Source organism: Nerophis ophidion, linkage group LG05, assembly GCF_033978795.1.
Source record: "Nerophis ophidion isolate RoL-2023_Sa linkage group LG05, RoL_Noph_v1.0, whole genome shotgun sequence".
NCBI lineage: Eukaryota > Metazoa > Chordata > Actinopteri > Syngnathiformes > Syngnathidae > Nerophis > Nerophis ophidion.
Window position 1 is genome coordinate 39,659,361 of NC_084615.1, and position 27,828 is coordinate 39,687,188.

Consider the following 27,828-nt stretch of genomic DNA (forward strand, 5'->3'; position numbering starts at 1 on the left):
AGGCCTTGGGCACTAATACACCCCCACACCATCGCAGATGCTTGCTTTTGAACTTCGCGTCTATAACAAACCGGATGGTTATTTTCCTCTTTGTTCCGGAGGACACCACGTCCACAGTTTCCAAATGTAATTTGAAATGTGGACCCTTCACACCACAGAACACCTTTCCACATTGCATCAGTCCATCTTAGATGAGCTCTGGCCCAGCAAAGCCAGCGGCGTTCCTTGGTGTTGTTGATAAATGGGTTTTGCTTCGCATAGCAGAGTTTTAACTTGCACTTACAGATGTAGCAACCAACTGTAGTTACTGACAGTGGTTTTATGAAGTGTTCTTGAGCCCGTGTGGTGATATCCTTTACACACTGATGTCTGTTTTTGATGCAGTACCCCTGAGGGATCAACGGTTCATAATATCATCGCTTACGTGCAGTGATTTCTCCTGATTCTCTGAACCTTTTGATGATTTTACGGACCGTAGATGGTAAAATCCCTACATTCTTTGCAATAGCTTGTTGAGAAATGTTATTCTGAAACTGTTCGACAATTTGCTTACAAATTGGTGACCCTCGCCCCATCCTTGTTTGTGAATTACTTAGAATTTCATGGAAGTTGCTTTTATGCCCAATCCTGGCACTCACCTGTTCCCAATTAGCCTGCACACCTGTGGGATGTTCCAAATAAGTGTTTTATGAGCATTCCTCAACTTTATCAGTATTTATTGCCACCTTTCCCAACTTCTTTATCACGTGTTGCTGGCATCAAATTCTAAATGTAATGATTATTTGCAAAAACATTTTTTATCAGTTTTAACATCAAATATGTTGTCCTTGTATCATATTCAACTGAATATGGGTTGAAAATGATTTGCAAATCATTGTATTCCGTTTATATTTACATCTAACACAATTTCCCTACTCATATGGAAACGGGGTTTGTACATGCACATGCATCCTCATCTGTTGCCGTTTCTTTACAAAGTAGCGTATAGTTGTTACTTATATTTGTCAGTAGACAGACAAAAAACTACAACATGGCTGACAGGTAGAAGAGGCAGTCAAATTGGAGGCACGTTAATAAGACCGCCCACAAAACAGGGCGGTATAGCTCGGTTGGTAGAGTGGCCTTGCCAGCAACTTCAGGGTTTCGGGTTCAATCCCCGCTTCCATCCTAGTCACTGCTGTTGTGTCCATGGGCAAGATACTTTACCCACCTGCTCCCAGTGCCACCCACACTGGTTTAAATGTAACTTAGATATAGGATTTTACTATGTAAAAGCTCTTTGAGTCAGTATAGAAAAGCGCTATATAAATATAATTCACTTCACAAAACGGCGTATCCTGAAGAGACGGTAAGAAAGCGGCTTGAAGATGGTCTGTAAAACATTATCTATGCAATATTTCGACCAAAAAAACACTGTTACATGTTTTGAAAACCAGAAGGAAGTGATTTATTTACATGTAGTGAAAACAAATCATAATATGACCCCTTTAAACTTCCCACTTGAAACGCTGTCAATTGACTAGTGACTCGGCGCCCACAAGACGCTATAGCAATCTAATGCAGCACGAGAGTGACCTGAGCGAGGAGTCAGTGGGTGCAGCGTAGCCCCATTTGACAAAGGTTGTGTATAGTCTGTTGGCCATGTCATATATCCGAGAGGGTTGGCCTTAGCAGCAGTGACTGAGCAGCTTCTCATGGGTGGTACCATCTCACCCCAGCCCATGGGGGGCCTACACCGACAGTGTTACTAATAACCACACATCTGAACTGTGTTTTAATAAGTCCCACATGATTTTGGTCGGTTAGGGTTAAGTCTCCAATTATTGCAACACTATTTGCGACTATTGATCTGATGTATGTGATGATGATGTGTCCTTGCAGTGGCAGTGCAGTGCTGTCAATTCTGTTGTTGAGAATTCCTTAACCAGCAAGTTTCTTCTGAAATGCAATACATTGTGTGTAGCCAGTATTTGGTTATAGTACAATAATACCTTGCATTTTATGATAATAGAGTGGCGCCTCGGGATAGGTGTGGAATTTGATCTGTGGCTCTGCTCGTATCTTGTGATCCTGATTAAGAAACAGCATCGCCCATTAAAATGAGTTCCAATTAATTTACTTCCTGCTTTGTCACCCTAAAACAGCACAATTTTAGCATGTAAGTGCCCTTAAAGGAGAAAAAACGTTGTAGATAATACATTTTGTATCAAAAACAATACAAAAGAATGTATTTTTAAACAACTTCAGACATTTTGGAAAGTAATGTCATAGCGCACAGCATTTTCTTTGGAGAGTGGACTTCTACGGTATCTCCTTTGAATTGCTTCTCCAGCAAACACACCATCAGCAGCTTTTGCATATTTTTAATGGATACATGTATATTGTGTCAATATTATTTTAACATCCTTGGCTGGAGTTATCGACTTTTACTGCTTCAGCATGGTGCAGACTAACAGTGCTATGCTTGAAACAGCTTCACTCGGCCACACACATGTTTTTTGATCATTTTTTTCCCTTGAGTCAATGTATGTCATCTTCTACTTGTCAGCAATGTCCTTCACACTCTCTTCCTTCATTCCTGTGAATGTAATAACAAAGTTATGTCCTATGGTTATTAGGGTTGTCCCGATTCGATATGTGGATTGGGTCGGCCGCCGATATTTGCCAAAAAATGCGTATCGGCAAAGCATGGGAAAATGCTGATTCAAATCCAGTTTTTAAAAAAAATCCTGTCCTTTTTTTTTTCAACGCACCGATTTAAATAATGCATTCCACTCTTCTGTTGCTCCCTAAGCTCCATTCCGCATTTTCCAGCACACCTTCAACACATCCACAGGTCTGTGTCCTAACCGTTAAGACAGCCATGTGAATTAAAAGTTACGGCAAAAATGTCAGCTGTGTGGGATTATTTTACCCTACAAAACGAAAAAGATGAACATAGCGACAGCAATCGGCCAGCCACATTAACAGGCAACTAATGGTCGCTGCTAGACAAAACTGCTACAATTCTTAAACCCTTCCAAGAGCTGACAGCCGAGGTTAGTGCGACATGCTTTCTATACAGTGAGAGCGAAGATCACCGAGGGATTCAAACCCAGGGATTCAAACCATCAAACCCAGGGATTCAAACCATGAAGGCAATGCTAGATCCACGCTACAAAGACAACTAAGTGCTTTATAATTATTTGAGCATGTTATAAGTTTCAGTACTATATTGAAAATATTTTACTCTACAGCTGGCATTTATTTCTTTGTCAGTATTTCAGTAGCCTAATGTTTCATAGATATAAGGTGATGGGAATGTATTATTATTGTTATTATTATTATAATATTATTATTTTTTATTATTTTTATTCTCCTTCATTTATATGACGGGTGAGGAAATGAATGTCGCTGTTGATCATTTGTGATCTATTTAGTGTGTTACTTGTTGTCATTGAACATTAATATGTGGAGAGTGGCTGAAACAATATAAAATAATTGATATATCTTTATTACATTTTATCCAAATGTTAAAGTTCTCCACTAATGCTACCAACCTGGATCAGGCAAAGGAGGCACTAAAGGTAGAGGTGATGAAAACGGAACAAGAACTGAAGACCATGCCCTCTGGAGAAGGTGTGGCTGAGGCTGAGACAGCAAGCCAAACACCAGGAATGGAGGCTGGAAGCTCAACCAGCAGCCTCGGCAGCTACTTTGACGACACACTGGAGGAGAGCTGCACAGCAGGTCCTTCTGAGCAGCAGATCACCCCAGGGTGCACTGTTTCAGTTGGTGAGCGATCTCAGTTAGTGTCCAGGTGGGCGTAAGAGCAATCCTTTTCACTACTGGAGAGACAATCAGTCCCTTCTACCCGCCCTGGCAGCAACAGCAGCCAAGTTCCTCAGTGCTCCTTGCCCCAGTGTTGAGAGTGAGAGGCTTTTTAGCACAGCCTCACTCATCATTGATGAACACAGGAGCAGGCTGACACCTGAGCATCTTGAAGTGCTCGTCTTTGTTCGAAAGAATCTCCCAATTATGCTCGGACTGCAGTCGGGGGGGGCAAACAATTGAATGGAGTGTGTAGATATATATATATATTTTTTTAAGTTTACACTTGTTCAAGAGCATGTATTGATGCTGAGTTATAGACATTCCATCCCACTCAGGTTGTTTGTGTGTTTTGCTTTATTTAATAATTTTTACAGCATTATTCGCACTTTATACTGTTCTCTTTTTTACTGTTCAATGATGCCATTTCTGTTTGTCATGTATAATTTTGTATATTTTGTGTTTATCCTTGAATCAACAGGTCAGTTTCTTGTTACCAACCATTGTGTATTATTCAAATTCACCTAATTCAGCTGGCTAGTTGTTATCAAGAGCACTAAAACCATTTTCAACATGAATCTGACAACTAAGTAAGCTAAATAACTTTAAACTTTTAATACATGCTCGGATAGGCCAGTATCTGTATTGGATCGGAAGTGCAAAAACAACATCGGTATTGGATAGGAAGTGCAAAAACCTGGATCGGGACATCCCTAATGGTTATATCGATATCTAGCTACAAGCTGCTGCTAGCGAGTAATGATGTGATACATTTGTACTTAGAAATTCGGAATTCCTTGTCGGAAATTTCACATGGAATTCCCCCTGAGGTCGAATTTTCTACTCAGAAAGTCGGAGAGTCCTTACTACCCCCGAGTAGGCTTCAAAGATGGCTGCTCTGAGTTTAAACAATAATAGAAGCTTTTTTTAGTATCCGTTATTAGTACTTTCGATTATTTTCTGTTGCACAAAAATCAGCCATATACAATGTGTTGTTTGAGGTTTATATATGGTTACCTTATTTATAAACATAAATTGTTTTATTTAGTTCATGTGTGGCCCTAGTGTGTGAATGTGAGTGTGAGTGTTGTCTGTCTATCTGTGTTGGCCCTGCGATGAGGTGGCGACTTGTCCAGGGTGTACCCCGCCTTCCGCCCGATTGTAGCTGAGATAGGCGCCAGCGCCCCCCGCGACCCCGAAAGGGAATAAGCGGTAGAAAATGGATGGATGGATGGATAGTTCATGTGTTTTACATGTTCTACATCGCTAGCTTAAAGGCCTACTAAAACCCACTACTACCGACCACGCAGTCTGATAGTTTATATATCAATGATGAAATCTTAACATTGCAACACATGCCAATACGGCCGGTTTAGTTTAAAAAATAGAGATTTTAAATTTCCCGCGAAGTATCCTGTTGAAAACGTTGCGGAATGATGACGCGTGTGCGTGACGTCACTGGTTGTAGCGGACATGTTCTTCCAGCACCGATCACGGCTAAAAGTAGTCTGCTTTAATCGCATAATTACACAGTATTCTGGACATCTGTGTTGCTGAATATTTTGCAATTTGTTCAATTAATAATGGAGAAGTCAAAAAAGAAAGATGTAAGTGGGAAGCGGTGTATTGCAGCTTCCTTTAGCAACACAAACGCAGCCGGTGTTTCCTTGTTTACATTCCCGAAGGTGAAGCTTTACTATGGAACAGAGCGGTCAAGGGAACATGGTTCCTGACCACATGTCAACCGGCAGGTTTTGGTGAGGAAATTGTGCTAATAATTCGGCTCTTACCGTAGACATGAGCGGAGCTTGCGTCCTCCTGCAGCTGCGGACTATTACCTCCTCCCACCGGGGACACTGGCGGTTACCACACCCGTGGCCACACCCTTCCGACTTTCAGGTACCATATAATCTCACTAAAACACTAGTAACACAATAAGCAGATAAGGGATTTTCCAGAATTATCCTAGTAAATGTGTCTAATAACATCTGAATCGCTCCCACTGCCCTCGCCTTTTTTTTCTAGTCCTTCACTCTCACTATCCTCATCCACAAATCTTTCATCCTTGCTCAAATTGATGGGGAAATCGTCGCTTTCTGGGTCCGAATCGCTCTCGCTGCTGGTGGCTATAATTGTAAACAATGTGAGGATGTGAGGAGCTCCACAACCTGTGACGTCACGCGCACATCATCTGCTACTTCCGGTACAGACAAGGCTTTTTTATTAGCGACCAAAAGTTGCGAAGTTTATCGTTGATGTTCTCAACTAAATCCTTTCAGCAAAAATATTGCAATATCGCAAAATGATCAAGTATGACACATAGAATGGACCTGCTATCCACGTTTAAATAAGAACATTTCATTTCAGTAGGCCTTTAAGTGTCGTGTTTGAAGGTTGCAGAAATAGTGCATATTTTCCATAAGTTGTTCAAGCGTAAGAATAGCTTTAGTCAATGTGGCCAATTTTATTTATGACCTCATAACTGGAATGCTCATAACTATGCTGTGACGTTATTCCTCGCTCTCAATTCCAACTTCCGAGATGGAACTCTTTATATGACCGGATGTTTTAGTTAGATTTTACAGGGTTCACTGTGACATTTGCTACACCAACTAGTGGTGGGAGTGCTCGTAAGTCGATTTTTTGCTCATAACTTAAAGCATAACAATTAGCCAAGAGACGGCTCAAATCCCGAAAAACTCTTAAACGGGGGCCCCTGTACCCCAAGGTACAACCGTACACACAAAATTCTTTACATGACAAAGCTCAAATGCTCGAAGTATAGGTTGCGTAGCCAATCTCAGGCCATCAATCCAGTTGATTGGATTTCTTCAGCGTCATCCAGGATACCCAAAACGCACTGGGCATTATACCTGCATGTACGTGTCATATAAAAGTGTCAGTTAAAATGTAGTCCCAACTAATTTGCTTAACAGTCATGCGCTATTTACGAAATAAGCACAGCTGTCAGCAATGCCATCAGAACATCAATAACACATCACTCGCACTACGGAGAAGCCATCAATCTCTGAAATATCTCTGAAATCGGACTTCTTAAAAAATTGTAAGTGACACCTCCAAAGTTAAAGGTTTTGAAATAAGAGTCCCTGCATTAACATGGCAAATTGTTAACAGGCAGCGTCAAACTATTAATAGTGGTCCAAAATTATTATTGGCGGGCCAACACAAATAAATCAACAGTAGTGACGAATGACTGTACTGGTCAAACTGTGCAGAAATGGTCTCCCAAGTGTGACACAAGTGTGCTGCGTTCAAACTTTGTACCTTTCCTTCTATTTCCCCCTGTCAAACAAGACAGGTGTGTGCATATATCCCCATTGCATTAGTAACTTGTCAGTGTGCCTATAGAGGGAGAGTTTGAGCTCCATAGAAACATTGCCTCACATTCCCAGCCAGGCTCCCAACGTGATGCATGGCCCCAAAGGAGCTTAACTAATTAAGTGGGTCCTATTGAAAGCTTGATTGTACACTGGAAATATTGATAACGATAACGTTTGTGTGCATGTGTGTGTGTTTTCTGCTTCCACCTTTCATCAACTCCCCGGCAGCTATCAGGTGGTCTCTTCCTTCTCCTCACTCGCTCTACTGGTCATTCATTGCCTCTATTCTGTGTTTGTGAGCAGGAAGGGATCAGTAGCACTCAGAATGAGATAACAAAGACAGAGAACGCAGGAAGAAGACACACCCGGAGATGACAGGCGCTTGTAACAGAGTGCCGCAGGAGGCGTCCGAGTTGATTTGCTAGTGCCCTGCTGCGCAAATGCTGAGTTTTCTCCTTCCTTTCTTATCGATTCAAGTCTTGATCCCCCCATCCTCCACCAGTGGAGCTCACATTGGCAGGGGCGGGGTGGAGTCATCAGGTGCAGGACCTGGACGGCAGGTGTGCAGATAAGATTTTATTCCCTCCACATCTTTGTTTCACTACTGCGTTTACTGTCCTTCACTTGTGTGGATGCCTGCTTGCGTACGTTGCAGCACTTCCCATCCTGCTAGTTTCCCCTGACATGTGATTGCCGTGGTAAATGTAGACATGTCATTGAAACGTTGCAACAGGGAACAACACTAACTAATGTGTGCAAAATACCTTGCATGTGTGTTTGGATGTGATGCTGAGCAGTTGCATTGTCAAGTACTTGTAGCTTATTATGCAAGAGTCGTGGGAATGCATATATGTATTTTTATGTTCTTCAATGCAGGAGTCCACAGTCACACCTCCTTTAAACATAGAATTATAATTAAATCAGCCTTATTATTATTATTATTATTATTATGATGATGCTGCGGCAGTAAAGCAGGACTGGAACTCCACTGGAGTCAGAGGCAGAGCTATAGGGTAAGGCGGGTGTCCTCCGCCCCGTCCCGCGTAGGAACCCCAGTCAGAGTGGACACCTACCCAGAGCGGGGACATGGCAGAGCTCCTCCCTCAGCTCTGGGAATGGAAGGCGGGGCTATCCCATGGTCAAGGAGGATTAAAGTCATTCAAACAATTTTATTACAAACAACACCTGTAATACAACATAATGTATGTGCCCTTATATGTTTCCCCAGCTAGGATGAGTCATCTTTGCTAAAAACTTTAGTGATTTAGTAGGTGTAAGAAAGTTTACTAAATGTTGTGCTGTATGACTGGCCTTCTTTTTTTACCTCTAACATTTCACCTTGCATCGTGCGAATTTACAAGTGGATCTATTGTCTCCAAGTTTATTCCTGGTAACATCAGCCGTCCTCAACGCCATCTGTCACGTGTCAACAGAGTACAAGCTAAGGAAGCATTTTTCCTACGAAGTCAACATGAGTATGTTCATATAAACATAAAAGTGGAGCAGCAAAGAAGAGGAAAATAGAGTCCTGTTTTCTCACTCTCTCTTTCTGCTGCATCTGTTTTAGTGACTGCTCTGGGCAGGGTGCTAACCCACGTCGCCCAGGTGAGATATGAGCGCGCTGCCAACAAGTTAAAATGTCAGGTTAATTGACTCAACAAAATAGCCTTTAAAGGGCAACGCCCCCGGTCCGGCTTTGACTTGTTCTGCCACAGACAGGAGAGACCAACTTTCTTCCTTCTGCAGGTACCATTCTTGCAACTTCTACAGGTATGCTTTGTTCTTGCTGTCTGAATCAGCTTTGCCATGGGTACCAGAACATAGTGAATGTGCAAAAAAACATGTTTGTGTTAGCTATTTTACTGAGCTTGTTAGACAAGGATTTACTTTTTTAGTGAAAGCCTGAATTATGCTGTTGGTATTTTGGGCTCTTGACGGCTGCTGTGTTTTGAAGAGAGACAAAGCTGTGTTTGGATAAAAAAATACTTCTTGAATTCCCACCTGCTATCCTTTCCAACCACATTTGTGTTAAGATGTGTTGTTTGTGAATGCAACTCTCCTTAAACATTATTAATGCTAATATGCAATATACTGCAGCCTCCTGCAATAACGATGTGTATCACGATATATTATTTGGCATATTCAGTGCACAAACTCCAAATCTAAAATCCAACCTAAACTCTAAAAATTAATATTGTTTTTTATCCTGTACCAGTGTCTGAATGTAAATGGGTTGTACTTGTATAGCACTTTTCTACCCCTTTTTAAGGAACCCAAAGCGCTTTGACAGTATTTCCACATTCGCCCATTCACACACTGACGGCGTGAATGTTGTCTATCTATATGTGTTGGCCCTGCAATGAGGTGGCGACTTGTCCAGGGTGTACGCCGCCTTCCACCTGAGTGCAGCTGGACCCCAAGAAGGACATGCGGTACAAAAAGGGATGGATGGATGACATTTCAAATGCAACTCTGTGTGTGACAACAATGGTCACAACGGGTAAAGCAATGACAGCAGCCGCACTCTTATTTGCGCCAAAAGATGCACACACTCTGCTCAGCCAGTGATGTGTTCATGGCCACAAAAACAGTTGGTTAACTCCATCACCACACACAAACTCTAACTGCCAGGCTGACACACTAATGTGGTTGGCAAGCAGCCAATCAATGTCATTAACAGCGTGTTATGTGTGTGTGTTGCTGTTTTGCAGGTTTGCTTATATTAGCAGACATAAAAGCAGACGTAGAAGTGTGCTGCTATGGAAACAAAATTCAAATCCTCTCCATTTATCTTCTTTCTTTTGTAATTCAAGTTATCATTACATACTGTATATGTATTATTGCATTTGAAACAATTGTATTGTTGATAATAGAGGTAAATATTGATATTACTCATTATCAAGTGTTAGTTTTATTCGTATTTGTATTGCTCCATATACAGTGGGGCAAAAAAAGTATTTAGTCAGCCACCGATTGTGCAAGTTCTCCCACTCAAAATGATGACAGAGGTCTGTAATTTTCATCATAGGTACACTTCAACTGTGAGAGACAGAATGTGAAAAAAAAATCCAGGAATTCACTTTGTAGGAATTTTAAATAATTTATTTGTAAATTATGGTGGAAAATAAGTATTTGGTCAACCATTCAAAGCTCTCACTGATGGAAGGAGGTTTTGGCTCAAAATCTCACGATACATGGCCCCATTCATTCTTTCCTTAACACGGATCAATCGTCCTGTCCCTTCAGCAGAAAATCACCCCCAAAGCATGATGTTTCCACCCCCATTCTTCACAGTAGGTATGGTGTTCTTGGGATGCAACTCAGTATTCTTCTTCCTCCAAACACAACGAGTTGAGTTTATACCAAAATTGATACACGGATGATACCGCAGAGGATTAGGAGAATGACATGTGGTCAGATGAAACCAAAATTGAAATACTAAGTTTTTGTTTATAATTACATTAAATCAAACAAAAACCCAGGATGGTAAATCAGTATCTAAATTATTCCCTTAAATTACTAAACAACAGCAAAAATATTTGTGATGATAAAAAGTATTAAACTTATCACTGCAGTATCAACAATTAACTGACACTTTACTTGGGATACTTACTGTCAATATTTGTATCGATTCACCCACCCTTCTTTGCAATCAAGAGCACACGCTTTTTTGGTGTGTAGTGTAGCATGTTAAGCTATTCATTGTCTTCTAGTCTTTCTATGATAATGATACGTATAAGAAATACAGGTTTTTTGCCGCCATGAAAGTGAGGTTTAGTGACTGAAAAGGAGATTAGTGCTCTGGAGGGACTGTCCCCTAGCGGGGACGCTACATTATTTGCTTGTCTCTGTCAAATTTGTGGGACAGAGACAGAATATTTCATCAACATGCGGTCATATTGATATCATATAGGATTTACTGTACACTGTTAATACCGTCAACAGTCTTTTTGTCTTGACTTCCAGTATCTCCCAAGAATAATGGCAGATAGTTTGGTTCCAATTTAGATAGTCTAATAATAATGAAAATAAACTGTGATTTACTTAAGCAGATGGCCCTGAACAATGTGCGTGCGTACATTTTTTTTTTCAGAACCGTTCAGTCCTAATGTTAACTATCTTTTTTCTTTTGTTGCCTCGGCAGGTCAGTTGAAGCTGAAAATGAGTGCAGTTGGGGAAAGCCCCCTTGATCCTGACACGGCTGAGTCACGCAAGAGGAAGGGCTCACCATGCGACACGTCTGCACAAAGGTAAAACACATTAAACTGATGCTCTGCTATGTGTGGAAGTCCTGAGGTAAAAAAAAAAAGAAAAAAAAAAGGAATACATTTAGTATTACACGTCAGCAAAACTGAGATTCTAAAGTGAGTGCAAAATTTCCCGACAGCGGAATTCACTAGTCTTTTCAGTTTAAGCAGTGATATGGGGCCCTAGGCTATGTGTAGTTCGTCCTCAACCTGTTGCTCCTCCAGTAAAATAAAAAGTTGATGATCCACTTGTTTGTGTGCTCTCTGAGAGCTGGCAGGCAGGCTTGTTGGCTCCGTATTTAACAACAGATGTGGCAGACATTGTAGCAACAAATCCTCTACTTCTAGATCACGGGTTAGTAGAAGGTTGTTTAAACCTTTGAAGTGTAACCGAGGACACATAAACACAGCTCCCAGGCAGACTGTGGCTACTCTGTGAACCTTTTAGGGCCTAATCGCTGATGTAAGCTAATGTAACGTCCCGGTTTTGTATTTCCAAAGCAACTACTGACCTGCACGTTAAGACTACGTCCTCTTCCTCACCCCTTCCTCCCTTCCTGGCTCCCTCCACTCCTCCCTCTCTTGGCCACCACGCTTGTGTGTTCTGGCCGGCCAATGCACTGACCTACTTTTGCTGTTGTCGTTGCACTCACGCGCACACACGCACACAACACTCATGTTTACCACATAGTTGCTGTTACTCCGAGAGGGCCCCTGGAGCACATGGAGACAGGCGTAAAACGACCTATTAAGTAGCATTTAAGGTGTCTGGTAAAAATGTGTTCCAACTAATCCAAAAAAGAAGGCGGAGTCACAAATGTATAGTTGTTTTTTTCCCACAATTCCTATGTAAGACAAGAACAAATATGTTTTTCTCTTTTTGTATTATGGCTGGGCGATATTGGCTTTTATTAATATCACAATATTTTAATGCCATATCGCAATATAGTATATATCTCGATGTTTTTCCTAAGCCTTGAATGACCATTTGATGCATATAATCACAGCAGTATGATGATTCTATGTGTTTACATTAAAACATTCTTCTTCATACTGCATTAATATATGCTACTTTTAAACTTTCATGCAGAGAAGGAAATCACAACTAAGTCAATTGACCAAAACTGTATTTAATAAATACTCTTTAACTCTTTCGCGGGTGACTTTTTAAATGAAAGAACAAATTAGTAGTGCTGCTACCTTTTGTAGTAACACTTCTGCTGCATACTTTGCATATTGCTGTTGACTGCTGAATATCTTCCCGCTTGAAGCCAAACTACCGCAAGATGATGGACCCCTGTCATACTTGCCAACCTTGAGTGAGACCTCCAATTTCGGGAGGTGGTGGGTGGGGGTCGTGGTCGGGGGGCGTGGTTTAGAGGGGATGAGTATATTTATATCTAGATTCACCAAGTCAAATATTTAATATATATATAAATATATATACATATATACAGTATATATATAAGAAATACATGACTTTCAGTGAATATATATGTATATATATATATATATATATATATGTGAGAAGGAGAGACGAGAAGGAGTGAGAAACGCATGCAGTGTAATGCCCGCAGCTAAAAGCAACTGCGTGAGAACGTATACTCCAATATTACTATATCGTCCTTTTCTATATCGCACAGAGACTAACCTGCGATATATCGTTTGTATCGATATATCGCCCAGACCTGTTTTGTATGCTTTTTAAATTGTAATATTTTGCTTGTACTACACAGCAAGCCACTGGGGTTAATCTATTCCGCCTGTAAACCCCCAAAAAACGCCATCAGTACTTTATTAACATGTCATGACCTGCATATTAACCAAGTATTAGTGCTTATAATAACAATATCTATAACGCTGTGGAACTACTTCCAGCAGTGTTGTGATCTTAGATAGGTAACTAGCTTATGCAGCTATTGACATACTATGAGCCTTTGAGCTGCTGCATCACCTCTGAGTAGATAAAATAAATCTTGCCTCTCACTCTTCAGGCTCAAAAACACAAGGTTCCGGATCATCATTTGTCATATATTACAGTAATAACAATTATTTTGTACAAAAATAGAAGATGTAGGATTTACAATATTAACAGGACGTGATCACCAGACACTTGAGATTTTAAAACATTAATTAAAACAAGCTTTAGCTAACAGACTGAACAACAACACATTGACACTTCCACCCGATCACTACAATATGAAGTATAGACAATAAAACATTGGATATTAAGAGTATGTCAACCACTCCTACCTTGTTTATTTCCCTGACCACCTCCCTAAAGTACCAGTAGAATGGAAAAACAACTAAAGCTATTATTTGATTCATTACACCAACATACTTGCAAAGTTTGCAAGTAAATAAGATCAAATAGTGTCATTCTCACAGAGATTTCCAAGCCATTTTGAGAGATAATGAGCAAGCCAGTCTAGTGATCTGTAATGTAGAAATCTTTCCATTTAGATGAAGAATTACACAAAGGGTTAAAAGGAAAAATTGCTGCAGACACCGTCTTTGGTTGTGCGTCTTCTACTGGTGCTTTAAGTTTAGAAATATCAAGCAGCTAAAATATATCAAACATGCTAAAGTGTGGACAAAGAGTATTTTGCATTTTACTCATCATGCAGTGGATTTGAATCAGAATCAGAAAAGTTTTATTGCTTTTGTTTGAGAACGGGTTCACAAAACAGGAATTTAATGTAATTTTGAATTGTGTATGGTGCTTGGACATGTTTTATGATGTCCACTTATTTCAACGGGCAAGTAGTCTATTGTGCAGTATAGGGCTGCAACTAACGATTAATTTGATAATCGATTAAACTGTCGATTATTACTTCGATTAATCGATTAATAATCGGATAAAAGAGAAACTACATTTCTATCCTTTCCAATACTTTATTTAAAAAAAACAGCATACTGGCACCATGTCCTTTCGACTTTCCAAATAAAACAAGAAAAGTGTTACAAAAATATAATTTTTTTTATGAAGTGCACCATTGTCATGCACAATAGCAATAATTTTGCATAGGGGAATTTCAAACCTTGCTATTACTTATTCCAACCATTCTGCAGAGTTGCATGCTGAATGTCTTTCCTCTAGTGGCATGGTCGTAAGGCAGAATGACTTCATGTTCCATTCGCCTCCAATTTAACAGCATGTATTGCCAAGGTAGGCTACACTTGTCCACACATCTGTAGTGAGAGCAATTTTGCTCTGGGTGGCTTTTATGTCAGTCTGCACAGCATGGAATGTCTGCTCATACGTCCTCTTCATCAGTTTGGTAAAATGGTTCCTCGAGGAAAGAGTGTAACCAGGGTTGAGGACGTGAATCATTTGTCTAAAACCTTAATCTTCCACCATTGATAGTCGCCTCATGTCAGTTAGAAACATATTCAGGATAGCATCAGTCATTGCAGCCGCTTGCCGTGGTGTGCAGACCTTCCTTTGTACCAAGTCTCTAATGCTGGCTTGTTTCTTTCTGAAATAAGAGAAACTATATTATGAACGTACATAGTAGCATCATTTACATGTAACTCAATATATACCCAGTTGATTTAATTAATACATTCTGACGTAAAAGACAAATATGCCACCTAGGGGTGTAACGCCACGTGTATTTGTATTCAACCGTTTCGGTATGGGGGTTTCAGTTCGGCACGCGGTGTACCAAACAAGTTTGTAAGCAAAAGTCTTCACAAGCTGCTCTGCTTTCTGCCTCTGTCTCAGCACCCAGCATTGTCCCACCCACACAACCATCTGATTGGTTACATACAAAGCCAATCAGCAGTGCGTATTCAGGGCGATGTAACAGCCAATCAGCAGTGCGTATTCAGAGCACATGTAGTCAATGTTTCAGCGTCGAGTAATGTTTAGCAAGGAAAAAGCGGACAGCGTACCCTCCCCAATTTATAAAAAACACCTCCCAGTGACAACAGGCTACAGGCCTCCCTCGCCCGCCTGCAGCTCGTGCAGAACTCTGCTGCTCGTCTGCTAACACAGACCCGCAGACGTGAGCACATCACCCCTATAGTAGCGTCCCTTCACTGGCTCCCTGTGCGTTATCGATTCAATTTTAAACTCCTTCTATTTGCTTTTAAATGTCTAAACAACCTCGCGCCAACATATCTATCCGACCTCCTTCAGCCTTACTGTCCCACTCGATCCCCAAGATCAGCCGATCAGCTGCTACTGACGGTCCCTGACACAGGGCTGAAGCTTAGAGGTGACAGAGCTTTTGCTGCTGCTGCTCCCAAGCTCTGGAACAACCTACCTCTGAGTGTTAGACAAGCCTCCTCTCTTCCTGTTTTTAAATCTCTCTTAAAAACATACTTTTATTCCTTGGCTTTTAACACTAAGTGATATCCATCCTGCAATGGCACCCCATTGCGGTGAACCTTTTTTTTTATCATGTTCTGTTTGTGTTGTGTTGTTTGCTCGGTCCTCATATTTTCTTTAAACCTGTCCATTGTACAGCACTTTTGCTACCCCTGTGGTAAATTTTAAATGTGCTTTATAAATAAAGTTGATATGATTTGATTTGAACTATTACTAACATCACTATGAGCCCGTTGACCTTCTAGAAACTTAAACTTCAGCTCAGTTCGCTCGCAGTTCTGGCTTGAGGTGAAGGCTAATTAGCTTTTAGCGTAACGTTAGCTCATTTTGTTGTGTGTGTGTGTGGGCGTGTGCGTGTGTGTTAGGGGCAGCAAAGCCCTGTCTGTCTGTTATTTCATTGAATGAATTCCATGGTGGTCAGGGATGAATAGTTTCTCCTATTGCTATTGTACTATTTTTTCAGCTATATTTACTTTAATCAGGCAAAGGAGACGGCGTGGTCACGTGAGCTGCACATGACACATCATTGTCTGGCTCACTGCCACCACATGAGACGTCGCCTCAGCGCCGCCCTGGCGCTGTTTTGTACTGTTTTTGTACTTATTTTGATTATTGTTTCACAGCTGTTTGTAAATGTTGCAGTTTATAAATAAAGGTTTGCAGTTTATAAATAAAGGTTGGATGTATGCGCATTGCATACATCCAACGAATCGATGACTAAATTAATCGCCAAATATTTTTATAATCGATATAATCGATTAGTTGTTGCTGCCCTAGTGTAGTATTAACTTTGTGTTTGTTTTGGAATATTTGAAACATGGGTGGGAAATTTTGTATCTATTGGTACCTATATTGCCTTTAGGCACTTGTAGACATGGTGTGATGCTCATGGTCAATGACTAACAATATTAAAAACAACATGGCCGCACATTTGCAACAATTCAACTTTAATGTTATCAAAAAATAACTACCGGTGTCCCGCGGGGCGGATTGTGGACGCTTGAGGGCCAGATTGAGCCCTCAATCTCGTTACCCTGCGTAATGACAATAAAGCTGATTCTGATTCTGATTCTGACAAGTTGTAGTTTGGGGATTGCAGGGCTATTCAGCTAAATTGTTCTTAGGCCACATTTTTAGAAAACTAATGGTTGAAGGGCCGGACTTCTACCTTCACTATCATACTTGTTACAGTATGTACATATGTATTCATGAAAACCAGTATTCACTTATTGTATCGGATATTTGTTTTGTGCCTATTTCTTTGTCAAAGTTATAAATATTGAAAAAAAAAAGCCCTCTTATAGATGACCGCAGAGGACACTGGCCCTAAATTGATTAAAATGTCATAAATTAAAACACAAGCAATATGATTACACTAGTCCGAGTTTTTCTCGTCAAATGGCTAGTCAAATATCCTATACTATATATGACAGCTCTCCTCTGTTTTTTGGAAATTGCTGCAAAAATGTTAGTGTCTCCTGTTAGGACCTGACCAGAGAGACAAATAGGAAGACTGCAGAGAGAATATGTGAATCGATTAAGTGGGAAATTTAATTCCAAAAATAGGGAGTAACAAAAAACTTTGATACTTGTGGAAGAAGCCAGTGGCACGACAAAACTAGAAAAAAACTAAGACTTTAAAAACTATAAAGAAAGGGGAACACAAATTACGGAACGGCTGGGGTATCAGATGACCACACAGTAGCAAAAAACAACACGCAGGAATAGCAATTAGGACGGATGCAAAAATGTGTTGAAGGAAAGTGTTGGGACACAAGTCAAAGCTCTTACGTCCCCACGTGAACAGGGTTAGCTTAAATGCCATCATGGTGATTGCAAACATGTGTACTCAGATAACCCGCCTTCCCTTGGTTATCATGGTAACTAAACACACTAAAAACTACTAGGAAACAACTACTCGGAGAAAAATCAGGAGGCAAACAAAAACTAATATATAACAACACAAATCCCGCATAACGCCTTCCAGGCAGCGAACCTCTGTCAGAGACCACGTCGGCAGGGATACTATGCAGCCGGAACTAGTTGAACTAGTAGGTAGGCAGTCTCTAATGCGGATGGGATCTTGGTTAGGACTGTAAAGTGTGCAATTTTAGAAAATCGATTGACTATGAATTGATTTACGTGGACCCCGACTTAAACAAGTTAAAAAAACTTATTCGGGTGTTACCATTTAGTGGTCAATTGTACAGAATATGTACTGTACTTTGCAATCTACCAATAAAAGTTTCAATCAATCATTTAAAACCATGGTGAGGAAGACTGTTGCCGTTAGATGGAGTCCTGTGAAGAATTCCAGGCCATTGTGAGACCATAGTCGAGAAGGAATGGGATGAGGTCTCAAAAGTCCAGTGGGAGCTTGGTCAGAGGGTTTATTGTGGGCATGAATATAACAAACTGTGACAAACCCCTTAACATCTGCCCTCGTGGAAGGCCACCAAAACCGCTGTGACAACAGAAAAAAAGTCAGCTTAATACCTAGGTGGCATGCCAGTCCGGAACTGTGGCGTCGACCAGCAGGACATTCAGCAGGAGCAGTTGAGTCTTTGAGCTCCGCCTCTATCTTGTGTTCTACATCTTACTGGAAACCCTTGAAGATCTGAGATGGGGGAATAACTAGTTTGGGAGGGTTATCATCCACCACCAGGGAGTGTAACTTTGAAAGTGCATCAGGCTTGCCATTCAAAGAACCTGGACGAAAAGTCAGAGTGTAACTGAACCTGGATAAAAATAATGCCCATCCTGGCCCTCTGTGATTTAGTCTCTGGACGGATCAAATGTAGTCCAGGTTTTTTTGGTCGGTGAATATAGTGAATGGTTGTTGAGAGCCCTCCAAGATATGCAGCCGTTCATTGAAGACTAATACTATGGCCAAAATTTCCCTGTTGCCAATGTCATAATTTCCTTCCGGTGAAGTCAGGCGCACGGTTGCAATTTCAACTGGAGGGGTCTCACTGAGAGAGGATGGCCCCCCACACCGGAGTCAGAAGCGTCAACTTTAACAACAAACAAAGAGGAAATGTTACAGTGCACAAGTACGGGAGCAGAAGTAAATAACCTCTTGAGGTAAGCATAAGCTGTGTTAGTGTCAGAATACCAGTGAAAGGGGATCATAGCAGAAGTTAGCTCTGTCTAGGTCGGGGGTCGGCAACCCGCGGCTCTGGAGCCGCATGTTGCTCTTTAGCGCCGCCCTAGTGGCTCTCTGGAGCTTTTTGAAAAATGGAAAAAAATTAGGGGCAAAAATAAATGTTTTGTTTTAATATGGTTTCTGCAGGAGGACAAACATGACACAAACCTCCCTAATTGTTATAAAGCACACTGTTTGTATTAAACATGCTTCACTGATTCGAGTATTTGCCTAGCGTCCTACTAATTTTGGCGGTGCTTGAACTCACTGTAGTTTGTTTACATGTACAACTTTCTCCAACATTCTAGGACGTGTTTTATGCCACTTCTTTTTCTGTCTCATTTTGTCCACCAAACTTTTTACGTTGTGCATGAATGCACAAAGGTGAGTTTTGTTGATGTTATTGACTTATGTGGAGTGTTAATCATACATATTTGGTCCCTGCATAATTGCAAACTAATCAATCAATCAATCAATGTTCATTTATTTAGCCCTAAATCACTAGTGTCTCAAAGGGCTGCACAAACCACAACACAAACCACTACGACATCCTCGGTAGGCCCACATAAGGGCAAGGAAAACTCACACCCAGTGGGACGTCGGTGACAATGATGACTGAGAACCTTGGAAAGGACCACATATGTGGGCAACCCCCCCGCCCCCCCTCGAACGGGTCTAACATGATACTGTGAAAGTTCAATCCATAGTGGATCCAACACAGCCGCGAGAGTCCAATCCGAAGCGGATCCAACACAGCAGCGAGAGTCCCGTCCACAGCGGCGCCAGCAGGAAACCATCCCAAGCGGAGGCGGATCAGCAGCGCAGCGATGTCCCAGCCGATACACAGGCGAGCGGTCCAAATCTGGGTCCCGACTCTGGACAGCCAGTACTTCATCCATGGCCATCGGACCGGACCCCCTCCACAGGGGAGAGTGGGACATAGGAGAAAAAGAAAAGAAATGGCAGATCAACTGGTCTAAAAAGGGAGTCTATTTAAAGGCTAGAGTACACAAATGGGTTTTAAGGTGAGACTTAAATGTTTCTATTGAGGTGGCCTCTCGAGGGCATTCCAGAGTACTGGACCCCGAGTGGAAAGCGCTCCATAGCCCGCAGGCTTTTTTTGGGCTTTGGGAATCACTAATAAGCCGGAGTTCTTTGAACGCAGATTTCTTGCCGGGACATATGGTACAATACAATCGGCAAGATAGGCTGGAGCTAGATCGTGTAGTATTTTATACGTAAGTAGTAAAACCTTAAAGTCACAGCTTAAGTGCACAAGAAGCCAGTGCAGGCGAGCCAGTATAGGCGTAATGTGATCAAACTTTCTTGTTCTTGTCAAAAGTCTAGCAGCCACATTTTGTACCAACTGTAATCTTTTAATGCTAGACATGGGGGGACCCAAAAATAATATGTTACAGTAATCGAGGCGAGATGTAACAAACGCATGGATAATGATCTCAGCGTCTTTTGTGGACAAAATGGAGCGAATTTTAGCGATATTACGGAGATGAAAGAAGGCCGTTTTAGTAACGCTTTTAATGTGTGACTCAAAGGAGAGAGTTGGGTCGAAGATAATACCCAGATCGTTGCTAACATGCTATTTAGGCTAGCTATGTGTACATATTGCATCGCTATGCCTCATTTGTAGGTATATTTGAGGCCATTTAGTTTCCTTTTACTCCTCTTAATTCAATTTATAGATCTCATGACACACTCTTTGTATGTAATTTGGCTTTTAATTTTCTGCGGCTCCAGACATATTTATTTTTGTATTTCTAGTCCAATATGGCTCTTTCAACATTTTGGTTTGCCGACCCCTGGTCTGGGTTAATGCCACACGGCTATAATTGCGGATAAAACAGCGGAAAAAAATTGGCAAAGCCCAAAAACCTCTGTAGTAGTTTTTAAAAGTAGGTGTGGGCTAGTCCAACACCACCTGGATTTTAGCTGGGTCGAGTGTAAGTTGTCCCTGTTTGATTACAAACCCCAAAAATGACAAGGAGGAAGTGTGAAAAGCACATATTTCTGCCTTGACAAAATGCATATTTTCAAGTAGTCTTTGAAATATCAGGCAAACTTCTTGTGTGTTCCTCTAGTGTGCATGAAAAACTCAGTAAGAAGTAATTAACCTAAAGTGTCGCAGAATACCTTATTTATAAAACCCTGAAAAACAGCGGGGGCATTCGTGAAGCAAAATGGCATTACCAGATATTCAAAATGTTCCATGGGCATGCTGAAAGCTGTCTTCCATCCGTCCCCCTCTCGGATTCAAATTAAATGATAAACATTACGAAGATGTATTTTTGTGAGAAATCTGGCCTGATTAAGGAAACTGAAACCGGAGTCAAGCGGAGGTATGGGATACTTGTTCTTTATGGTGATATCATTAAGTGCCCGATAATCAATACAGGGTCTCATAGTCTCAGTGAACCATCTTTGTTCTCCACAAATGCAGCCAATGGTGAGGAAGAAGGAGGGATAAAACTAGACGCAAGGTCATTAGAAATATATAGCACAAGGGCCTCATGATTTGGATTGGATATATTACAAAGGCGAAAAGTAGGGTGGGAAGCACCCGGAACGAGGTCAATACCGCAATCATAAGTCGATGGTGGGGCAATGGCGTGGCTTGTTCCTCGCTGAACACCTAACTCAAGTCATGGTACATAGGTAGAAAAAATTGAGATATTTGACCTCCTCAGGAATGATGTTAACAAGTTTAGGTAGACACGGACCGGCAGATCTAAGAGTGTGAATGGAAAAAAAACACTCCATCTACAAATATTATTGTGAGGGTAGGACAAAAAACTGATGGACCTTTATATGATTCCTTGACAACCGAAGGGTAAGAGGAGCAGTCTGAAATGCTACTTTGGCTAGCAGACCCCCGTCGAGTGAATGTACAACTTTGTGTATCTCAAGCGGCAACACAGGTATATTAAGTATCCTGACTAACTCCTCATCTAAAGAACAGTCATCAACTCAGAAATCAATAAAGTCTCAATATCAAATTTATTGTTAGCAGAAGACGCTCAATGGTAGGTTTGAGTCAAGGACAAAGGAGAAAGACCTAACATCGGTGTCATCCCACTGGAAGTGGGTGATAACACCTGGTCACGTGGCCGCTGAGTCGCAGGTCGTGATGACGTGACCGGCGTGTCCACAGTACAGGCAGAGGTGTAGTTGCAAATGGCGACTTCTTTCATCAAAGTCTTCAGGAATGTCAATAGACACCATGTCCTGAGTCAAGGCATCCAACAAGGTAGTTAAATACCAGTCGCTCTTTGTGCCGAGGGTGCGAAATTGGATAGCATAATCAGAAACATCTCCACTTGCCGTAAGCAGTGGAGGGAGCGCGTTGCCTCTCTCTCGGTGGAGTCTTTTGAAAAGGTAATTTCAAGGCTATGGAAAATACCTGGAATAAGTTGCAGATCAGGCACTGTTGGGTCCACTCTGCAGTGGCCCATGCACATGGGAAATGGCAAACACAACCTGAGCACGCTCGGATTGGAAAGCGGCTGGTTGAAGTTCAAAATGGATGGAGCACTGGACTAAAAAAGCTGTGACGTCACCCGAGTCACCAGAAAAAAACTCCGGGCGAGAGACGATGGGGCAGGAGGCTGGCGCACTATCAGCAGGAGTCAGAGAGAAAGAGGAATGGGTACTGGGCTGCCGACAGGATGGGCGCCATGCTGGAGCAAGGCGGCAATGGAGGTAAGCTGGGCTTCGATGTTTCTCATCTGAGTCTCTTGGCGTGTGGCAAGACGGCTCACAGCTGCGCACAATTCGGCAAGATGTCTCTCCTGATGGCAAAGACGTTGGGCATGCTCATGGAGAGCTTCTTTAAGGATGTCCGTTTCTGTGGTGTCCATGTCGATGGTGGAATCTTTTGTTAGGATCTGACCTGAGGGGCCAAAATGAAGACTGCAGAGAGAAGCAATCAAGTAGGAAATTTAATTTCAAAAATAGGGAGTAACAAAAAACTACAACACTGGTGGGAGAAGCCGACGGCACAGCAAAACTAGGGAAACAAAGACAGAAAAAAAAAACTATAAGGAAAGTGGAACACAAATTACGGGAAGGCTGGGGTAACAAGTACCGAGCAACCACATGAGAGCAAAAAACAACAAGCGAGAATAGCAAATAGCAAAAATGGTGTGGAAGGAACAAGTTGGGGGGTAAGTTAAAGATCCCACTACCCCAGGTGAATCAGGTTGGCTTAAATTACATCACTGTGATGTGCTCAGGTACCCCGACTTCCTTTGGCCGTCATGGTAACTAAACAAAGAAAAATGATCTGAAAACAGGAAACAACTACTGGGAGGAAAAACAAGGAGGCAAAGAAAAACGGATACAAAATATTTTCCAAAGTTTTGAACCAAACTCTGGGACCAGTCTGATATAATTCCCGGAGCGCATTTGGCCCGAGGGCCGCCAGTTGAATAGTACTGCCCTATAGTAACAACTATAGGGCAGTACTATTGGACTGATTTTGTGTGTGTGTGCACGTCTCTGCTTTTATGTACGGACAATACAGCATTTAGTGATAAGCCTAAACGCCAGACAAATTTTCTGACCGACAAGCATTGATTATTCAATATAAGTAATGATTATGAAAAATATATATGTTTTGTTACTCGTGGTAAAAGAAGCTAACCGTTGATGTTCTTGTTATTTTTGGTTTAAAAAATGTTCACTAGTTGCAAATAGCCACTTTAACGAGAATACCATTCAATATCTTGCAGAACTCTCCCAAGGTAAATCTATGTAAACAGACTCAGATATACAAACCCTGTTTCCATACGAGTTGGGAACTTGTGTTAGATGTAAATATGAACGGAATACAATGATTTGCAAATCCTTTTCAACCCATATTCAATCGAATGCACTACAAAGACAAGATATTTGATGTTCAAACTTATAAACTTTTTTTTTTTTGCAAATAATAAATCACTTAAAATTTCATGGCTGCAACATGTGTCAAAGTAGTTGGGAAAGGACATGTTAACCACTGTGTTACATCACCTTTTCTTTTAACAACACTCAAGAAACGTTTAGGAACTGAGGAAACTAATTGTTGAAGCTTTGAAAGTGGAACTCTTCCCATTCTTGTTTTATGTAGAGCTTCAGTCGTTCAACAGTCCGGGGTCTCTGTTGTCGTATTTTAGGCTTCATAATTCGCCACACATTTTCAATGGGAGACAGATCTGGACTGCAGGCGGGGCAGGAAAGTACCCGCACTCTTTTTTACGAAGCCACGCTGTTGTAAAACGTGCTGAATGTGGCTTGGCATTGTCTTGCTGAAATAAGCAGGGGCGTCCATCAAAAAGACGGCGCTTAGATGGCAGCATATGTTGTTCCAAAACCTGTATTTACCTTTCAGCATTAATGGTGCCTTCACAGATGTGTAAGTTACACATGCCTTGGGCACTAATGCACCCCCATACCATCACACATGCTGGCTTTTGTACTTTGCGTCGATAACAGTCGGACGGTTTGCGTCCCCTTTAATCCGGATGACACGATGTCGAATATTTCCAAAAACGATTTGAAATGTGGACTCGTCAGACCACAGAACACTTTTCCAATTTGCATCAGTCCGTCTTAGATGATCTCGGGCCCAGAGAAGCCGGCGGCGTTTCTGGATGTTGTTGATAAATGGCTTTTGCTTTGCATAGTCGAGCTTTAACTTGCACTTACAGATGTAGCGACAAACTGTATTTAGTGACAGTGGTTTTCTGAAGTGTTCCTGAGCCCACGTGGTGATATCATTTAGAGATTGATGTCGGTTTTTGATACAGTGCCATCTGAGGGATCGAAGGTCACGGTCATTCAATGTTGGTTTCCGGCTATGCCGCTTACGTGGAGTGAGTTCTCCAGATTCTCTGAACCTTTTGATGATATTATGGAGTGTAGATGTTGAAATCCCTAAATTTCTTGCAATTGCACTTTGAGAAACGTTTTTCTTAAACTGTTTGACTATTTGCTCACGCATTTGTGGACAAAGGGGTGTACCTCGCCCCATCCTTTCTTGTCAAAGACTTAGCATTTTTTGGGAAGCTGTTTTTATCCCCAATCATGGCACCCACCTGTTTACAATTAGCCTGCACACATGTGGAATGTTCCAAATAAGTGTTTGATGAGCATTCCTCAACTTTATCAATATTTATTGCCACCTTTCCCAACTTCTTTGTCACATGTTGCTGGTATCAAATTCTAAAGTTAATGATTATTTGCTAAAAAAAAATGTTTGCCAGTTTGAACATCAATTATGTTGTCTTTGTAGCATATTCAACTGAATATGGGTTGAAAATGATTTGCAAATATTTGTATTCCGTTTGTATTTACATCTAACACAATTTCCCAACTCATATGGAAACGGGGTTTGTACAATAAGCATTTTGCAGTGTACATCCATTCTGAATTTTCGTTTGTTTTCTACGCAGTCTGGAGAAGCGGAGACGAGAGCTGGAGTGTCGCTACATTGACGAGCTGGCTGAGTTGCTCTCATCTAATATGGGCGACATTGCCAGCCTCAGTGTCAAGCCTGACAAGTGCCACATACTCAAGAGCACAGTGGACCAAATCCAGCAGATGAAACGCCGCGAGCAGGGTGAGGGAGCACTAACTTCTTGTTCAATGTTTCACTTTTGCAGTTCTTTTGATGTGTGTTTGTGTGTCACTTCGACAGAGAAAGCAGCTTTTCGATCTCCTGATGACGAGGTGCAAAAGAGCGATATATCCTCCAGTAGTCAGGGCCTGCTGGAGAAAGAGGCCCTGGGGCCCATGCTGCTAGAGGTGACTGTCCTTTCTTTCCACTGTGCTGATCTTTAACCTCATAAGACCCACAAAAGTTGTTGCATTAAATACTAAATTGGCCCTAGTGTGTGAATGTGAGTGTAAATGCTTGTCTGTCTATCTATATTGGCCCTGCGATGAGATGGCGACTTGTCCAGGGTTTACTCTGTCCTCCACTTGAGTGCAGCTGAGATAGTTTCCAGTCCCACTGCGAGGAAGAAAAGCCATAAGCGGTAGAAAATTAATTGATTGATGGATTTGTCTTAGCTGAAAAAATAGTTTTTTTTGGACAAGTGTTGTTTATCTTGGAGTAGTTTGCAAAAAACAGTGACATGTTTGTCCTTTACAGAGGACTTTTCATTACTTCTACTAAGGAGGTTAAATAACAGACTTAACCAATTGATCCTCTTCGTCCCCAGGCCATTGATGGCTTTTTCTTTGTGGCGAACCGTGAGGGACGCATCGTCTTTGTCTCTGAGAATGTGCTGAGTTACCTGGGATACACTCAGGAGGAGCTGATGACCTCCAGCGTCTACAGCATCCTTCACGTAGGAGACCATAACGAGTTTGTCCGAAATCTGCTGCCCAAAAGTCTGGGTGAGTATGGGACCAAAAGGTGGTTTTGTGCCGTTGTACTGACAACCTACTGGCGTGGCATGCATAGTTGTTTTTTGACATGGTTGCCATCTGTATGTTGTCAAATACTCTCAAATATTTATTTTTTCTTCATTTTTACTAGGTCATGTAAAGTACTGGCAGTGAAAGCGATTTATGCCACTCCCCTAAGACGCTTATTTATTAGCTAATTAGACCTTCCGAGTGTGACAGTTTACATGCTAAAGAAAGCTAGTACTGAGGCAAATCAGCAAATGGGTTTTGGCAGCAGATTAAGTGTACAGTCAGTTAATTAAAAGGGTTTATTGATGGCAAATGCCGTAGGTAAAGCAAAACCCAGAGAGCAGCGTAGGGAAAGGAGAGAGGGAGAACGGGAGAATTGGAAATGAGGACACTTTTAAGAGTGTCTCAAAGCTGCAGTAAACTGTGCTGCTGGCATATGAGGAAAGACTAAGTGAGAATAGGAAGAAAAAAAAAGGTTTGCTTGAGCCTTTAATCAATTTCTAATTTAGGTCATTAAACATACACGTACGAGCACATCTCATGGTAATAACTGTTGGTCAGTAGTTTAAAGCACGGTGTGGTGTGGTTCACATTAGTGGTTTCTTATATTATGATATATTGTAAGTCATACAGTAGTTAATCCCCCATCCCCCTTGTATGCACGAAGTAAACGGTGTACCATGGCCTCAGCAACCAGGCCGGAGGAACAGCCACACCTTCAACTGCCGCATGCTGAAAAGGCCGCCCGACGAAGCGGACTCCGAGAACCAGGAGGCCCGGCAGCAGTACGAGATCATGCAGTGTTTCACCGTGTCCCAGCCGCGGGCTGCGCAGGAGGAAGGAGACGGTGCGGGAAGATTGCACTCAAGTCGTCATTGATTTGGAACATTTTCTTACTGTATGTGTTGTCTTTAGACCTGCAGAGCTGCCTTATCTGCATTGCCTGTCGTATGCCTCGCACCCAGCCTGTCTGCACAGAGTCTTTCATCACCAAGCAGGACACCACAGGTGACACACCGCTTAACTGAGTGTTGAAATTGTATTCCCCCCCATGTGAACCTCGACTGCATAAATTGAAGATCTGTTTACAAATATCTTGTGTGTGTTCATCCTTTCAGGGAAGATCATCTCTATAGAGACCAGCGCCTTGCGAGCGACAGGCCGGCCTGGCTGGGAGGACCTTGTCAGGAAATGCATCTATGCGTTCTTTCAGCCGCAGGGAAAAGAGCCCTCCCACGCCAAAAAGCTGCTGCATGAGGGTAAGTCGCAAATTTATCAATTGCTCTATCTGTCAGTTTAATTTCATGTTATTGCATCTTGCATCTCTGTACATTGCCACTAGTGATGACCCTTGGCACCGCCATCAGCCCGCTGTACCATTTCACGATAACTGACGGCACGCCGCTTAGTGCTCAGACACGATGCAAGTTCTGCTGTCCCCCAAATCCAGACGTTCAGCCTTTCATCATGGGCATCCACACTATTGACAGGTACACATTTGCTGTGATGTGGAGGGAAGGTGGTTTGTTTGTA

The 27,828-nt window shown here is 41.8% G+C and overlaps 1 protein-coding gene across 2 annotated transcripts in view; it reads left to right on the top strand.

Moving 5' to 3' along the window:
• ncoa1 (nuclear receptor coactivator 1) overlaps positions 1-27,828 on the top strand; it is a 96,627-nt gene that overhangs the window by 55,573 nt on the left and 13,226 nt on the right. The window contains exons 3-10 of one of the 2 annotated variants that reach the window (XM_061900913.1): positions 11,296-11,401; positions 25,326-25,492; positions 25,571-25,677; positions 26,097-26,274; positions 26,963-27,142; positions 27,211-27,303; positions 27,414-27,554; positions 27,638-27,785. In XM_061900913.1, coding sequence (XP_061756897.1) covers positions 11,313-11,401; positions 25,326-25,492; positions 25,571-25,677; positions 26,097-26,274; positions 26,963-27,142; positions 27,211-27,303; positions 27,414-27,554; positions 27,638-27,785 — 1,103 coding nt within the window. In that variant the 5' untranslated portion in view covers positions 11,296-11,312. Of the gene's footprint in view, positions 1-11,295; positions 11,402-20,113; positions 22,594-25,325; positions 25,493-25,570; positions 25,678-26,096; positions 26,275-26,962; positions 27,143-27,210; positions 27,304-27,413; positions 27,555-27,637; positions 27,786-27,828 lie in introns of those variants that run through there. The other variant, XM_061900912.1, reaches the window with a different exon arrangement.